Source organism: Microcaecilia unicolor, chromosome 7 (assembly GCF_901765095.1).
Source record: "Microcaecilia unicolor chromosome 7, aMicUni1.1, whole genome shotgun sequence".
NCBI lineage: Eukaryota > Metazoa > Chordata > Amphibia > Gymnophiona > Siphonopidae > Microcaecilia > Microcaecilia unicolor.
This window is the reverse complement of record NC_044037.1, coordinates 96,161,220-96,179,039: the sequence shown is the minus strand read 5'-3', so window position 1 is coordinate 96,179,039 and position 17,820 is coordinate 96,161,220. Positions and strand designations below refer to the sequence as shown.

Here is a 17,820-nt window from a genome sequence, read left to right as displayed (position 1 = left end):
TTGATTATTTATTTGATGTCCTTGATAGGGAACCTTCTTATTATATTCACAGTGTGCTCTGATTTCCATCTGCATAACCCCATGTTCTTCTTCTTGAGCAACTTGTCCTTCCTCGAAATCTGTTATGTGACTGTCACAGTGCCTAAATTGTTAGCAGTGCTCATAGCACAGAATGAGACCATCTCTTTCATGCACTGTATGATGCAGATGTACCTGTTCCTGGCTTGCACAGATGTTGAGTTCTATCTTCTCACTGCTATGGCCTATGATCGCTATGTTGCCATCTGCAATCCCTTGCATTACACCATTGTCATGAACAAGAAAGTATGCATCATTCTAGCCACTGTTTCCTGGACAACTGCGTTTCTAAATCCAGTTCCTCATGTTACTTTAATATCGCAGTCATCTTTCTGTAGCTCCAACAAAATTAACCATTTCTTTTGTGACATGACAGCGTTGATGAGCTTGTCATGTTCTGGAACCTCTGTTGTTGAAACCGTAACTTATATCGAAGGTCCAATTGTAGGTTTAACCCCATTCGTATTAGCAATTATATCCTATGTGTACATTATTTCTGCTATTTTAAAAATCCACTCTACAAAGGGTAGACAAAAGACCTTTTCTACCTGTTCATCTCACCTCACAGTTGTTCTATTATTTTATGGAACCACTTTTGGTGTATACATGAGACCCAAGTCTGATTACTCTATGGACATTAACAAACTGATTACTGTAGTATATATAACTGCAATTCCATTACTCAACCCCTTGATTTATAGTCTGAGAAATAAGGAACTGAAAGGAAGTTTATGGAAAGCACTCAGAAGAGCCAAGAACTAGGTTTCATCCAGAATTAATAAAATGCTGTACACTCTATTAGATGGCAACATCACAACAATAAGTGAACAATATGGGAGGTAATTTCATAACATGGTGCCTGTATGAGATGTTAAAAAGCCATCTGTCATATGCACATTTTACAAAAGCAACAGAGGTGCTGACGTGCCTTTTACAAACAAGCTCCTACAATGACCTCTGATTATGTGTACATGCTCTTGAACAAATTCACCCCAAGAATGTTTTATGCATTTAAATGTGCATTTTAAAAATTATGGGGTAATACTCATTGCTTGATTGTCAGCTGTTTTGAAGCCACTAGCTACTGTGGGGCTGAATTAATCCCAGATATTCAATACCGGGCCATGTCCGGACCCTGACATTAAATATCAAAGTAAGGACAATCACCTAGAAGTTGACCAGACAGGCTTTTTGCTTTTCTAACTTTGGGGTCCTTTTGCTAAGGTGCGCTGAATAATGGCCTGCACTAGTTTAGGTGCGTGTTTTGGATGCATGCAGATCCATTTTTTAGCGCACCTGAAAATTTTGGCCAAAAATGAAATTGACGCGTGTCCACTTTGGGTCTGAGACCTTATCACCACCCATTGACTTAGCGGTAAGGTCTCATGTGTTAACCAGGTGGTAATGGTCTATGTGTGTAGAATGCCTTTTACTGCCCGGTTAGCACCGCATGCAAGAAAATAAAAATTATTTTCTGGCACATGTGGTGGACACGCGTAAAAAATGAAATTACCATCCAGGCCATGCTGTAGCCAGGCGGTAATTCTAAATTGATGTGCATTGGAACAGAGCCAAGTAAAATGAGAAGAAAGACACTCAAACAGGCCACAAGGCTGAACTGGAACCTGTGCACACCACAGCCCTCTCATATGGGCCACAAGGCCAAACTGGAACCGAAGCACAACAGCAAAAGAGAAGGCAAGTACACATGTGCAGAGGCCTAACAAAAAAAGAGCAAACACAAGAAAGCTGAACACACACAAACAGCAAGGCTGCACTGGAACCCACACAAACACAAGGGCAGTAGGCAAGCCCAAGCTCACTCACGTAATAAACAAGAACCAAGGCAGAAGTGTTACAAGCACACTAGCAAATAAGCAAGAAACAAGGCAGAAGTGCTAAACAAAGTACACAGGAAAACCTGGAGACCTTTGAAGTTGCAAAGGCCCTGTTTGAATGTCCTCACCTTATGAAAGCCTTCACTGATGATGTCATGACTTCAGGAAAGAGGCTTGAAACACACAAAATATCAGAATGAGGCTTGAAACACAGAAGTGGTAGCAGAGGCAACAATGCAAGGAAAAAACAGTCTGGAGCCACCTCTCAGACTGATCATCGGAAGACAAGCTGAGTCTGAAAATGGGGGCACGACTACAGTCGTGAAAGTTTGTTTTTATATTGCAGCCTTATTGCTTGACTTGCGCATATGACTTACAAGGCTATTCGATTTCTATAACACTATTCTGCTGTACTGTTCATTTCTTTAAGTTTCTAATAACAATAAAAATTATTTGAAAAAAAAAAGGTGGTGATCAGAAAGATTATTGCAACTTTCCTTCACTCTGATTGCCACCTTTATAATATCTTCATTAGCCATTGAAAATATCACTATTCTTCTGACATGTGTTATTCTTGGCACTAACTGAAGGTAAAAAGTGGATATTTTGGGTACTAGGCCAGAGTACTTAGTAAAAGAAAATGCATATTTTAATACTTAAGTAAAAGTACAATCAAGAACACAAAAAATGTTATATGGTAAGTTTTAGATTGATTTTATTTTTAACTTTTGTAGCTCTTTGTGCTGTTCTGAGTTTTCTTATTTGTTAACTGCCTTGAATCTCATTTTGGGACTAGTGCGGTCTACAAATTTCAGATTAGAGTAGATTAAGTTAAAAAGTTATTGACTAATAAAATACTTTTTGAGTAAAAGTACTGTAACTACAATAAATGCAAATACTTCTAACATTTTTAGCCCAATACATTTATTGCTCTACAATTCAATCCAGAAATAAAAAACAACTAAACATCACTGTACATTACTACAATAGCCCTCAAGCCTGCAGGTGTCACCCATACATATGTACAGCAGGTATTTAGTGGTTTTTGGACAGCTCACAATTTACACCACAAGCGGATATGGCCCTGGATCCCCTTCTCTACAGTCTGCTGACTGTACTGACCACTAGCCTACCCCTGGGACTAGCTGGGTACTGTAATAGGAATGGGCATCATATCTGAAGTTGTCATAGAGCCTGGTATGTACTGTCACATCTTTGGAGGGGGGGATGGGAGGGGGGGTCATTGACCACTGAGGGATTAAGGGGGGGGGGGGGTTATGCCTTAATCTCTCCAGTGGACATCTAGTCATTTTGGCACATTTTAGTAACTTAGTCATGTTTGAAACAGGTCTAGACAAAACTGTCTCAATTTTTGCTCCAGATGATTTAGTTTTGTTCCATTATAGCAAAAAAAAAAAAAAAAAAAAAATCTAACTTTTTGGAACACCCAAGTCCTGCCCAAAACATGCTTTTTCAACATACCTGGATTGGAGGAGTAGCCTAATCGGTAGCTCAGAGGACTGAGATTTTGGTGAACTGGGTTCAATTCCCACTGCAGCTCTTTGTGACTTAACCCTCCATAGCCCCAGGTACAAAAACAGAGATTGTGAGCCCAGTAGGTACAGTGAAAGTACTTGCATATAATGTGTATAGTGTTGCATATATCTGGTAGCATTATAAAAATGATTAGTAGCAGCAGTAACACACCCCCTTGAAATTTAGACAAGCTGTAGAGAAAAATCTCAAATCAGAGTTTCAGAAATCACAAATTAGACATCTGGAATAGTAGTAGGCATCAGGAGCTTTTCAGCTTACAGCGCTGTTCACACGGAAGTGGTTGAAGCTAAGTGGTCATGTTTTTAAAGTCCACTGTCTGACATTGAGGGGCATAATCGAACGTCGCCGGCGAAATAGGTCGCTGGCGATCTATTTTGACGGCGGCGCTACAGCTGGCCGGAACCGTATTATCAAAAAACATGGCCGGCCATCTTTTTTTTCAATAATACGGTTTAGCCCGGCCAAATGCCAGAGTTCGCCGGGTTTGAGATGGCCGGTTGTGTTTTTCAGCGATAATGGAAAAAAATGCCGGCCATCTCCAACCTGGCGACATCCAAGGCATTTGGTCATGGGAGGAGCCAGCATTTGTAGTGTACTGGTCCCCCTGACATGCCAGGACACCAACCGGGCACCCTAGGGGGCAATTCTAAAATTTTTTAAAAAAAATAGCTCCCAGGTGCATAGCTCCCTTACCTTGGGTGCTGAGCCCCCCAAACCCCACTCCCCACAACTTTACACCATTACCATAGCCCTTATGGGTGAAGGAGGACACCTACATGTGGGTACAGTGGGTTTTGGAGGGGTTTGGAGGGCTCTACATTAACCACCACAAGTGTAACAGGTAGGGGGGATGGGCCTGGGTCCGCCTGCCTGAAGTACACTGCAACCAACAAAAACTGTTCCAGGGACCTGCATACTGCTGTCAGGGAGCTGGGTATGACATTTGAGGCTAGCATACAGGCTGGCAAAAAAGGTTTTTATTTTTATTTTTTTAGTGTGGGAGGGGGTTGGTGACCACTGGGGGAGTATGGGGAGGTCATCCCCCAATCCCTCCGGTGATCATCTGGTCAATTGGGGCACCTTTTTGAGGTTTGGTTGTGAAAATAAAAGGACCAAGTAAAACCGGCGAAATACTGCTTAACGACGCTTTTTTTTTCCATTATCCGTGAAAGCCGGCCATCTGGTAGCCATGCCCATGACCTCCCATGCCCCGCCTTTGCTACACCGCCAACACGCCCCCTTGAACTTTCGCCGGCGAGGTGACGGGAAAGCGGCGATGGTGTCAAAAAAGGGGGTTTCAATTATACCAATTTCGCCGCTTTTGCGAGATCGCCGGCCATCTCCCGATTTATGTCGGAAGATCGCCGGTGATCACTTTCGAAAATAAGGCTGATGGTGTATTCATCTGAGTGATATTAGATTAATAAAAGAGTTTAGTGATGATAAAATTCTAGTTGTGTAAACGCTCTAGAAGCAAATGATGATAAGATAAGAGGGCTAGGATTTGGAACAGGTGTGTGCTGTAAGAGATCCAATAGCTCATGTCCAATACTCTTCTGATGCCTCTAGGCATGATTTACACTACTGCCAAGTTTTGACTTCATATCTGAACAGGGGAAGGTATCTATGCAACCATTGGGCCCTACCACACCAATGGTCACAATTGTCCAATTCCCCATTCGAGGGGTATTCAGTTCATCCAGTAGCAATTACTACTTCTCGTGATGGACCAGCCAAGTTTCCCTTCCCCCATAGAAACACGGTAATTCCTGGGCCCCATCACCCCAAAGGCCTCAAATCATCTGAAGCACTTGATCACTGGCATCAGTTCTTTCTGTCAGCCCCCATATTCGAGCACCTCTTCTCCATTCTAGTGCTGTCTTTTCCCAGGAGTGCAGTTGCTCCATCTCTCTGAATCCATTGCCTGGTTCAACAAAGATCATGACTGTTCCTTGTGAGAGTGGAGGTAGGCAATTCTCAATTCTCTATCCATTCCCTATGGGATATTCATGATCAGGATATGGTCAGTGGCCCCTCTCTTATTCAATAACTCTGTCCACCTGTTGGCTCACTCTCCCTTCTCATCCATGGTTGTGGGTAGGTCCTCTTCTGAGACTTCCAGCCACTACTACTACTACTACTATTTAGCATTTCTATAGCGCTACAAGGCATACACAGCGCTGCACAAACATAGAAGAAAGACAGTCCCTGCTCAAAGAGCTTACAATCTAATAGACAAAAAATAAAGTAAGCAAATCAAATCAATTAATGTGTACAGGAAGGAGAGGAGGGTAGGTGGAGGCGAGTGGTTGCAAATGGTTACGAGTCAAAAGCAATGTTAAAGAGGTGGGCTTTCAGTCTAGATTTAAAGGTGGCCAAGGATGGGGCAAGACGTAGGGGCTCAGGAAGTTTATTCCAGGCATAGGGTGCAGCGAGAAAGAAGGCGCGAAGTCTGGAGTTGGCAGTAGTGGAGAAGGGAACAGATAAGAAGGATTTATCCATGGAGCGGAATGCACGGGAAGGGGTGTAGGGAACGATGAGTGTGGAGAGATACTGGGGAGCAGCAGAGTGAGTACATTTATAGGTTAGTAGAAGAAGTTTGAACAGGATGTGAAAACGGATAGGGAGCCAGTGAAGCAACTTGAGGAGAGGGGTAGTATGAGTAAAGCGACCCTGGCGGGAGATGAGACGGGGAGCAGAGTTTTGAACTGATTGGAGAGGGGAGAGGTGACTAAGTGGGAGGCCAGCAAGAAGCAGATTGCAGTAGTCTAAACGAGAGGTGACAAGGGTGTGAATGAGGGTTTTGGTAGAGTGCTCGGAAAGAAAGGGGCGGATTTTACGGATGTTGTAAAGAAAGAAACGACGGGTCTTGGCAATCTGCTGGATATGAGCAGAGAAGGAGAGAGAAGAGTCAAAGATGACCCCAAGGTTTCGAGCTGAGGAGACAGGGAGAATGAGAGAGCCATCAAAAGAAATAGAAAACGGGGGGGGGGGGGGGGGGGGGGGGAGTGGGGAGGTGGGTTTGGGGGGAAAAATGAGAAGCTCGGTTTTGGTCATGTTTAATTTCAGGTGGCGTTGAGACATCCAGACAGCAATGTCAGACAAGCACGCTGAAACTTTGGTTTGGATGCAAGGTGAGATATCAGGGGTAGAAAGGTAGATTTGGGAGTCATCAGCATAGAGATAGTAGGAAAAGCCATGGGATGAGATTAATGAACCAAGGGAAGAAGTGTAGATAGAAAAGAGGAGGGGACCAAGAACAGAACCCTGAGGTACGCCTACAGGCAGAGGGATAGAAGTAGAAGAGGATCCACCAGAGTGAACACTGAAGGTGCGGAGGGAGAGGTAGGAAGAGAACCAGGAAAGGACAGAGCCCTGGAATCCAAGTGAGGACAGGGTATCGAGGAGTATGCTGTGATCGACAGTGTCAAAAGCAGCAGAAAGATCAAGAAGAATGAGGATGGAATAGAGACCTCTGGATTTAGCCAGTAATAGGTCATTGGAGACTTTAGTAAGTGCAGTTTCGGTTGAGTGGAGAGGGCGAAAACCAGATTGTAGTGGGTCAAAAATAGCATGTGAGGAGAGAAAATCAAGGCAGCTGTGCTGAACAGCACGCTCAAGTAATTTGGAGAGAAAAGGGAGGAGGGAGATGGGTCGATAATTAGAGGGACAAGTAGGGTCGAGTGAAGGCTTCTTAAGGAGAGGTGTGACCACAACATGTTTAAAGGCAGCAGGGACAGTTGCAATGGAAAGTGAGAGGTTGAGAATGTGACAGATAAAAGAAATAAGAGCAGGTGAGATGGCATTAAGAAGGTGGGTGGGAATGGGATCAGAGGAATAGGTGGTACAGCCCTGCGTTGCCTTGCACTCTACCTCCTGTTTTTGAGTGTCCAAAAGGTATGCTGTCTTTCATAGTACAAGAATCAGAGTGAGCTCCCAAACCTTGCTCATGGGTTTGTTGGAAGATCTACAACTAGAACCATAAAGAAGAATACTCTTTCAAAGAAGAATACTCTTTCAAAGGATCCTCATAGGTTGTTACACCCTTTTCTGAGGTTGCATGTCCTGGGATTCTTTTGCCTTATCCACTTCCTTGTAGTAACTTTTCCGCTGAATGGGCCTTTTCTACTCAAACTTACTGTCCATTTTCATAATTGGAGAGCCCTAGTTAGCCCAAGGACTCTTGGAGCTCAGGCCATCTTCCACCCAAGGATGGATTATTACTTGGGGGACTGACTTTAGGGTCAACATGCTATGCCCTACTGTATCCTACTCAATGTCTTGTCTCCTCTAGCGTCCTCTTCTGGGCTACTCAACTCCAATCGAGAGGCCTCCTGTTCCTTGTGTAAGGCATCACTATCACAGGTTTTATCATGAAGTTATGAACATTTCTGATCACTGTGACCATATCCTGTTTCCTAGGCTCAGGATAGGCCTGCAGCCTCAAGCTCATATGACAATCCCTCCTCCTATGGATCTGGGTCACTTCTTGTTTCTGCTGTCATCTTTCATTCTCTGGCTGGGTTGGGTTGTTCACTTCTTGGCTTGCAACTCAAAGGCCCAGTTTACCTGTAAGCTCACACTTATATTTTCTTGGCCCTGTACTTCCACTTGTCTGGAGCTGAGACTTCTGCAGGTCAGTTTTAGGTTCTAAGGCAGAGCTTTCTTGAAGCGACTCCAGCTTCTGACTGGCAACCTATATGGATTTGACCAAGCCCTTCTGAATATCTAGCCCCTCCTCTAGGAGCCTCCTTAAATTGTCCATATGGAAGGATAGTTCCCTCATGGTTGCCCAGACCTAACCCTCACAGGCTTTGAACACCTTCATTGATGGTTGCTTCTCTTCCAACGTCATCAAGGCTTTGTTTGGTTGGCCTTCCACCATACTAGTCTGCTCCTCCTGGATGATTTCCTCTGCCTGATCAGGCCTAATGACCCTTGACTCAAGCTCTTTTGAAGCCTCATCCTTGGATACATCCACTGGAGTCAGTGGAGTCTGGTTCTGGGCCTGCGGTTTATGCTGGACTCCCATCATATTGTCCAGTACTACTTCTTCCCTTTGATATGCCTGCCCCCATCCATGTCCTGTGCTGGGACCTTGTTACCACTTGGGTAGCTGCTGGGTCAGCATCCTGTTTTCCTCTGCCAGAACTACACATTCTTCCTGGACCACTCTCTGCCTCTCCCAGACTTCCTGTTCCTAGAGGCTCAAGTCTTTTATCTGAGATTGGAGCATGGTATTTAGACCTGCCAGAATCTGAAGTTGTGCTAGTGCCCCATTATGACTTCAACTAATTCCAGTCAATTGCCCTTGCAGCTTTGTATACTGCCAAAGGGGTACTGAGGATGCCAGTGCCTGCTGCATCTGCCTGGCTTCCAGGCTGGCAGCCTCTGCTTGGTTTTATAGAACTGGGTCTGAGCCATCAGTAGACAAATCTGGTCCATTATCCCATTTAGTTCCTGTTGTTGTGGGGTCTCCAGGGTCGGCTGTGCTTCTCAATGCTCAAGGTAGTCAGCTAGTGCTTCCCCCTCCAATTGCTGTTGTAAGGTATGTAACTGGGAGATCATCTTCTCCTTTGTATTTTCCCAATTAATTTTCTCCTCGCACAGAGTTTGATATTTCTTTTTAAGCCAGTCTTCCTCATCATGGCCTTCTTCCATGAGCAGGGTCTATTGCTTAAGGGCCTCCTTTAATTGCCTCACTTCCGCCCAGGCTTTTGTCATGTTGCTCTGCCACTGCTTGGGCAAATTCTTTTGCTTCTTCCAATTCTTTAAGTTGCTCTTGCCACCTCTGATGCAGGGATGCAAGGGAGGACCCCAGCAGGGACACTTGGGCTCGCAATTGGATAGTCTCTTCCTGGAAATCTACAAAATTCCCCATGGACTGGAATTCCTTGGCTTCTGGCTAATGGGTAGCCCTTTCAACATTACTGGCCAAGAAGCTGGCCCTCAACTTCTCTATTTCCTGAGCTTGTTGTTCAAGGGCTTCCAGTAACTCTTTTTTTTCCCTTTTCCAGGGAAGTACGAAGGGATAGTTCCTTGGTGTGTTCTATATTCTTGGCAGCAAGTAGGCCACTTTGAACTTGGAGTTGGATCTGCACCTCTACCAATTCCTGTCAGAGGAATTTCTTTTCCTGCTGGATTTGACCCACATGCTCAATGGCTTGCTGTAATTCCTCTTCCAGCACTTTAATATGGCAATCTGCCTCCTTTAATTCATTATCCCAATCTAGAAGTGGGTCCTGAACCTCCACTGGGAAGTCTTGGGATGGCACCTCCTCTTCACCTAATTGAATCACCATTGCAGGCGAACAATCTTAGTCTTCAATCCAGGCACTATCATAGTGGTGCTTTCCCTTCCACTCGGTTGATGGCCCATGGGGTGAAGACTTACCCTCTTGTTCTCTCTTGACCTGGGTCAGGCCACATGACTGCTTCCCTTCTGGGGCCCCTTGGGCGAAAAGGCTTTTTTTTTTAAGTTATCAAGTTTTGATTAATATAAGTCTTCAAATCTAGGCTAAAAGCCCACTTTTTTGATGCTGGTTTTTTAAACTCCTAAGCCTTACTCATTTGTTGAGTACCCATGTTTTATAATTTCCACCTTAGTAAGTCCCTTATCCCTTATTTGTCCTGTTTGTCTGTCCTAATTAGATTGTAAGCTCTGTCGAGCAGGGACTGTCTCTTCATGTCCAGTGTACAGTGCTGCACACATCTAGTAGTGCTATAGAAATGATAAGCAGTAGTAGTAGTAGTAGTAGTAGTAGATACATTAAGGTTGATAGCAAATAAAATGTTATCAGGTTGCAACATTCATGGATTATTGATTTAACCAAGGATTGGCAATGAATGTATCTCTGCTGCAACCAAAATTATAAAACCACTCTTCAATATTGTGTGAGTGCCCTATTTGTGGTGCCAATACTTGATCATGACGGAATGTAACTTGCATGAAGGTGTGACTCTGGTTGCCATATTGGGCAAATTAGATGGACCATGTGGGTCTTTATCTGCTGTCATATACTATGTTACTATGAAACCCTAATCATAATATATCATACATGTAAAAGTAACAAAAATAAAGTCATTGATATTTTAAAACATTTGAAATAAGCTGTCTAGATGTTATACCTCTACCTACTCACTACCAGGAACCTCCACTATGCCTTAGTCATGAGGAAAGAGGCAATTTCAAAAAGGAATTGCCCATGACTCAAAGCACCATTCCCTCTAAGCTTAGTGGGAGTCCTCCACCTACAGTTCTGCCAGTGGGGGTACTGTATCACTATCATATTTTCAATGGTGAGGGACAGGCAAGCTGTACAGGACTCTAGATAACCTACCTATCCTTAGAAATTGAAAATGCAATATTGAAACAAAAATCCCCTACTGGCAACAACACAGTTGGAGGACACCTGCTCAGCTTAGAGGGATCAGTGAGTCAAAGAAGAAGCTATGGCTATCAATCTGACTGCACCCCAGAGTGGATAATTATGTGATCCAGGTGAAGTTGATGGACTGCTCATCCAAAACCTACTGGACTCTTGGAGTGTCAAAACAGTTATTCAGAAGATGCTGGTTAAAATAATTCATGCTGACTGTGAATGTAGACCGACTTTAGCCTGTGTCCATGGGGATCAGTAGCACTATCCTATAGATCTCAATAAAGATAGCATTGGTGCAAGCAAGCCTCAAAGTGGAAATATTTCCTTGGTTTCCATACCCTATCATTTTGGGATGGTATTACTCATACTTTGAGATTCTGTGGGTCAAGTTGACTGTTGGACAGACAGACCCTGAAGATGTCATTCCTGAAAGTTTTTCTACTGAAGGACCCAGTCTTGCATGTCAAATACCTAACACCCTCTGGCATGACATTTGGGGAAGTTCCAGTATACCAGGAACTGGAAGTCGGCTGAAGACACACAAATACCCAGGAGCCTAAGAATCATTGTATGCTAAGACGACATTCCTAGAGCTGAAGGAGGAATGGGCCTAATAGAAATACATTATAGATTTGGAGCTACCATCATAGACCTCCATGCCTATTTAACAGGATCAACAGATCCAAACATGCAAAAACTGCAGAAATACGAGAGCAAGCATCCAGAATCAAGTTCTACCATTAAGCATGGGCAGGCATTCTGACATGCTAAAAGAATGAGTGAGAATTCATCTGTAAATGCAGGAATGGAACCAACAGAATATGAAAGCAGGAGAAAAAGCTCTTCAAAGAAGTCAATAAGCAAACGAGGAAAAACAAGTACAGTGCAAAATATAAAGTATTACTTCAGGAACTGTAGGAGCAACACCAGCACTATGGAACACTGCAGGTGTTCCTATATAACAAATGATGTATGGGATTATAACATATGACACTATCCAGCATTAATAACCTGACTTTAATATGGAGACTCAGACTTTCCATCTCTAAAGCCTGTGATTTAATAGTCTCAACCTTGTATATAGACAGACTGCTGACAAGCCTCCCAATGTGCTAGAATAACGAGGTTGTTATCAGGATCGATGTCATGGCCAGAACAGCCAAGGACTCTTGGAGTTACCCTTGCAGCTACAGACATGCTGTGGCTGGCAAAATTGTACATGGTTTATGAAACTCTGGACCTTTGTCTAGGTGCCTCCTTAAGGTGGTGCCAGTGAGACAATCCTGTGACCCCCTGAAGTCATAACAATGAGATAACAATGCTATATGTACGTCACCCACAAGGCCAGAATATGCTTCATTAGTACAGCTGCAACCTGTGATTTCTGTATAAAAAGAGGCTCTTATCTGAGATAACTGCTGCTGTGTTTATATCCCATCTGAGGAGCAGACCTGCGTGGGACCTGACTGACCATCTGAGGAACACGCTGCCAAAACATTCATTTTGACACAGACAACAAATTGTAACAGCACACATGTAGTATATACAATAATATGTCCTTGTAATAAATGGTATATAGGCAAAACCATTAGGAAGTTTAAAACATGAATGAACCGAGCATAGATTTTTTGTTACTCATAAAAAAGAGCAAAATCCAAATAAATAAAATAAACATTGCATAAAATAACAACATCATTTTGATGATCTACAGTGCTTTGTGATTGACCAAGTGAAAAAAATAGAGGGGGGTGGCAGGGGGAAATTATTAACTCAAAACTAACAAAGATGGATTCCTGTCTTCGATGCCTTAGAATCAAGACGATTGAATGTAGTTATTGATTGAAACATCTTATTTTAATTGATGTCTCTACAGTGTTTATAGTAAGATTACATTTAATTCTTATTCAGTGAACTTTAAGGTAATGTCAGCATATTAAGCATGACATGCCAGTTTGGTATTGACTTATTGCTCCAGGATGTCTTTAAAATGAAGGGTGCCATTTTGTTAAAATGTGCGGTGAAACAACAGAAAACACGTCGAGAGAAATGATGTTGTGGCTGTCCAAATAGTAGGTACTTTTTTTGAGAATTTGATATGTGCCGGTTTTAATTCATTAAATTGTTAGTTACATGATAACTTTTTTGGGGAAGTTGGGTAACTTTAACCTTAAACTAGTTCATGTTTGAGAAAATACAACTGTATTTATGTATATGCACATATCCTTTCTCATTAGGTGTATCTGTAAACGACACCGTGATGCTGTTTTTCTAAATCACTAAATTATGTCGACGGGCATCCACACAATTGTATGATGAGAAACTAGCAGCTCCTGAAGAAGCTAATAGTTGGTGAAAGGGAGAAGCTCCGTAGAGAGTAGCGAGTGTGGGATGTTTAAATACATTGAAGATATCGCATTGCCCAGCTGAATCATTGACAGAGCAGCACTGAAACCACCCTCTTCTTAAGATAAGTGATCCTTTTGATATTTGAACAACATTTTAAACTGTAACTCAGAAAAATTATAAGAAAAATTACAAAATAAATTTAATAAAATAGGAAGGAGGGGTTTTCTGACTGATGGTTGAAGCAGTAGCTGCACATTCAATAAAGTAGGCAGCGCTGCTATGCTGAAGCCTTTCCTCCTCAATAGAAGAATCTTTGGAAATTCATTAAATAGTTAAAAACAAGTAATATGCTGTAAAATTACAGACTGTTGATTTTTGTATAGTTGAATGACAACAATTAAGATATTCTACAAATTCAATTAGTATCTGTGACATAACTGTCCATAGCATTAAAAAAAATTGTCTATAAAACATCAACAAATCATTTGAGAAATATATCATGGAGAATATACCCATGTACGTTCAAATTCTGCCATATAAATATTTGCAATTGAGGGGGCAAATAAAATGTCCCCATCACTACTCCAGAAAAAAATGATTGTCAAAACGAAAGTAATTATTTCTCATAGCCAAATATGTTTATTCCAAAACAATAGTCAGTGGGTACCATATGAGGATGAAAGTAAGCATCTAATACCTCTTGAACCACTTCCAAGGCTTTTTCCTGAGGAATATTTGTATATAGTGATCGAAAATCCAATCTGGCCATAACCCCTAACTTAAATAATCCCTCCTTAGAAACTCACAGATTAAAAAAAAAAAAATGGGTCATGTCTTGAACAAATGATTCTATACTGTTCGTCAAGGGTTGCAAGAATGTGTTCATGTATTTACTTACTGTCTGACAAAGAATACAGCAAAGAGAGAATTGGTGGTTCAATGGGCTCTTGAAATTATTGCAGCAGGGGGTGGGGTTTACCCGGTGGTAATCAGGTAGTACCATGTGCTGCCTGGTTGGAGTCTGGTTAGCACTGGAGCCTGGTGCAGCAAGTGTGAACTTACCACATGGCCATTTCTTTTTTCCATCTTTTTACCTGCTGCGGTAAAAGGGGTCTCTGCACACAGCAAAAACATGTGCTGCTGCTGCTAGCGCAGGACCCCTTTTACCACAGCTTCTTAAAAGGGCCCCTCTTTGAAGAGCTTAGGGTTAAAGATCTTTGTCACTTACACATCATTCAGAACACTGTGATTCAACTTATTACCAACATACGGATATATGACCATGTCACTGCCCACCTGAAAGATGCTCACTGGATACCTCTTGTTCAGCGCATCTTCTATAAGTTACTTCTACTACTGTTTAAAGTTCTGTACTCTGGTGAACCCCTCTACCTCTCTGGTCTCCTTATCCCATACTGTCCTACTAGAACCCTTAGATCAGTTAGTCATTCTCAGATATCGTGAGATAGTATACAAACATATTAGACACACAACCTTCTCCATCCAAGGTCTACAGTTACGGAATTTTCAATTCTCTCCCATTATCCCTTTGTCTGCAGATTTCTACTGATAAATTTAAGGCTGATCTCAAGACTTTTCTTTTTAATGATGCTTTCCACTAGTTTGGATACAGAAAGTGAAAGTGCCTTGTTGCTTTGTAGCCTTTACTATATGAGAAGTGGGGTAAGGAATAATATATTGTAGAGGAGTATTTTTGAGTTATTCCCCGAGTTTTCCACGTCATCACTGTGACCCCTGACGCAGGTACTAGTCACCGAAACATGGCCCTTGTCAGGTCTTTTTGTCAAGGCTTATTCATTAAAGAACTGTGTTCCATTTTTAAAGGCCTGTGGTGCTGTTTTTTTGTTTGGACTTTAATTTGTACTCCGTTCCCTCTCTTTTGCTATATCTTAGACTGTAAGATGCCATGAGGGCTTCCCAAGGGCTAGATAGTAAATGTTCAATACACTTGAAAACTTGAAACCCAATTGGAGAAATTGCCCTGAGATTAAGAATGCACTCTGTCAGCAAAACACATCTTTGAACAATGCTGACATAATGCACTTTTCAGGTTGTTTTACTATTATTCATGTTCTATCCCTGAAGCCTTGAAAATTCTTTTGGGAGTTTATCTCATAGGTTCCAGACATTTCTTAAATACATCTGCCTGATCCAAGTCTTTGCTATCAAGAAGAAAAGATTCCTTGCCATGAAATTAAATAGAAAAGTAAGTATACCTTTCTGTGTCTATATCTTGATTAGAAATGTATACAAACCAACATACAGCTATAAAACCATATGACCAAATGCTCTGTACTGAGAGTAGAATTTTTCAACTGCTGCATTGCTCTTCTGTGATTTAACTCTTCTCAGAGTAGATGCATAGAAATGAATAATTTGCAGTCTTAAAAGGGGTAATTTTTATAAGGCATTTTCCATGCATAAAGTAGGCTTTCCACAGTGGAAAACATCTTTTAAAAATGTGTGGTGTACATGTGCATAAAAAGTAGGCACACAGAAATACAGCATCTACTTTTACTCAGTAAAAGGTAGGCATTTGTGATGCAGAAGTTTAGAAGGAGCAGGAGCAAAGTTGTGATATCCTCAAGTACATTATAACCACACATAATTTTTCCTCAATATAATAATTTTTATTCATATCAATCTCTTAAATAATTACATAAATTCTTTTCTCAACACTTTTACAGTCATACATTCCCCATATCTAAACCAGTCATTTCTTCTTTTTCACCTTGCAGTTCCACAATGTTTCCAAATGCTATGTTCTTTATCCATAAAAGCTTATATGCAATTTTCTTCCATCTTAAAAACATGTATATTACTGCTCCTTTATATAATATTGCTATGTTATAAACCTCAAACTTTCTACCACCACCAAATAATTGCCTTCACAATTCTTCCCACTATATACCAGTTCAAATTCAACAGAATAATTCTGTATCTTCCAGTCTTTTTTGACCTGAACCGGTCCAACACCCATTAAAAAGTATCGCTGTTACAGATACATTGATTCACATCACTCTCTGTGCAATTCAAATCTTCCATATGAGCAATTATCATATTGTATAAACCCCTCTTCCTATTCAGTTTTCAGTCACTTTTTTCCCCAAATATCTGAAAGCACCACATAAAGCCTCCATCAAACTCTTTGATGCATTTCCAGGGCTTGACTCAACATAGACATGAAAAATGGTTCTGAAGACGCCTGTGAGCAAAACACTGACTGTATCGGGTTATTTACAAATGGAGACTTTTTAACAGACATTTGAAGAAAAATACAACTAGTAATCGAATAAGAAGAGGAATTTATGCAATATGTTAAGTTGTTGGATTTGGACTGGTATATATTGGGAAGACTTAAGAATGCAAATATTATTTGGTGGTGTAAAGTCAGCCAAGTGCTCATCAGGGACGTCCTTCTTTTTTCCATTATCGGCCGAAGATGCCCATGTGTTAAGCACGCTCCAGTCCCGCCTTCGCTATGCTGCTGATGCCCCCGTGAAATTTGGTCGTCCCCGTGATGGAAGGCAATTGAGGGTGCCCAAAATCGGCTTTCGATTATGCCGATTTGGGCGACCCTGAGAGAAGGATGCCCATCTCCTGATTTGTGTCGGAAGATGGGCGCCCTTCTCTTTCAAAAAAAAAGCCTGATAGTGGACATACATAAAAAATTAAATTATTGCACGGGCCAACGGTAGCCAGGTGGTAACTCCAAATTAATGCATGCGTAGGCATCACGTGGCTTAGTAAAAGGGCCCCATAGTGTTGTGAAAACATTGTGGATGCGAAGGTGAGAATGAGAAGGAATGAGTGGCTTAGATAGGGGGAATGTTTGACTGTATAAATATAGAGAAAAGGATTTTGTGTAATTATTTAAGACATTGGTATGAATAAAGATTATTATATTGAGGAATAATTATTTGTGGTTTGTACATGAATGCTAGTATAATTATATTGCAATTTAGATATCCATTTTAGAAATATAGTACAAGTACATTATAAAGTACACATGTACATGCACATAGTACATTCATGAAGCAAATTTTATGTTGAGCGTTAGTAGTAAATTTGAGAAACTATGATCATATAGTACACATCCACTGGCTTAGGAGTGAGGTCCAATCCTGTCATGGAATGAATAAAACTAACCCATATGGAAAATTTGCCTCTAAGACAAATCATTTACATACAGATATTTGTATCTGTTTCGGAGCAGGTGCAAATTTATGCAAAAGCATTTGGATACCATTGGGGTATTCCAGACAGTTCTATTTTGGCTTTATAAAAATAGGCATGAAATATGCACTTATTTTGACATTTTAACAGGTGCCCTGTTATGAAATTAGTCACAACGTGAATTTAAAACTGGATTTATGGAGTCACGTGATGCTAGGCGAGGGGAAGGTCGCCGCTTGAGAGAGCTCCAAGACCCCTCGTAAAACAACTTCCCCTAGCGCTGACCACAGCGGCAGAGAGCCCACAAAATCGAGCTGGAAAAGCGTGGGAAACTCCCTTGGTGCAAACGACGGCGAGTAAACAGCGATTCGGGTCGGAATGGCCACAAAAATCAGCCGGAAAGACAGCACAAGGAGCCGCAC

General features: G+C 41.7%; 1 protein-coding gene across 1 annotated transcript; it reads right to left on the bottom strand.

The window, feature by feature from the left end:
* Window positions 1-5,981: 5,981 nt before the first annotated feature.
* Window positions 5,982-8,508, bottom strand: LOC115475053 (the record flags this gene model as incomplete). Its single annotated transcript, XM_030210790.1, has 3 exons — window positions 8,296-8,508; window positions 6,788-6,914; window positions 5,982-6,589 (listed from the first exon to the last, which is right to left on the bottom strand). Coding segments are annotated over exons 1-3 (948 nt in total), but the record flags the coding sequence as incomplete, so codon positions are not given.
* Window positions 8,509-17,820: the final 9,312 nt, after the last annotated feature.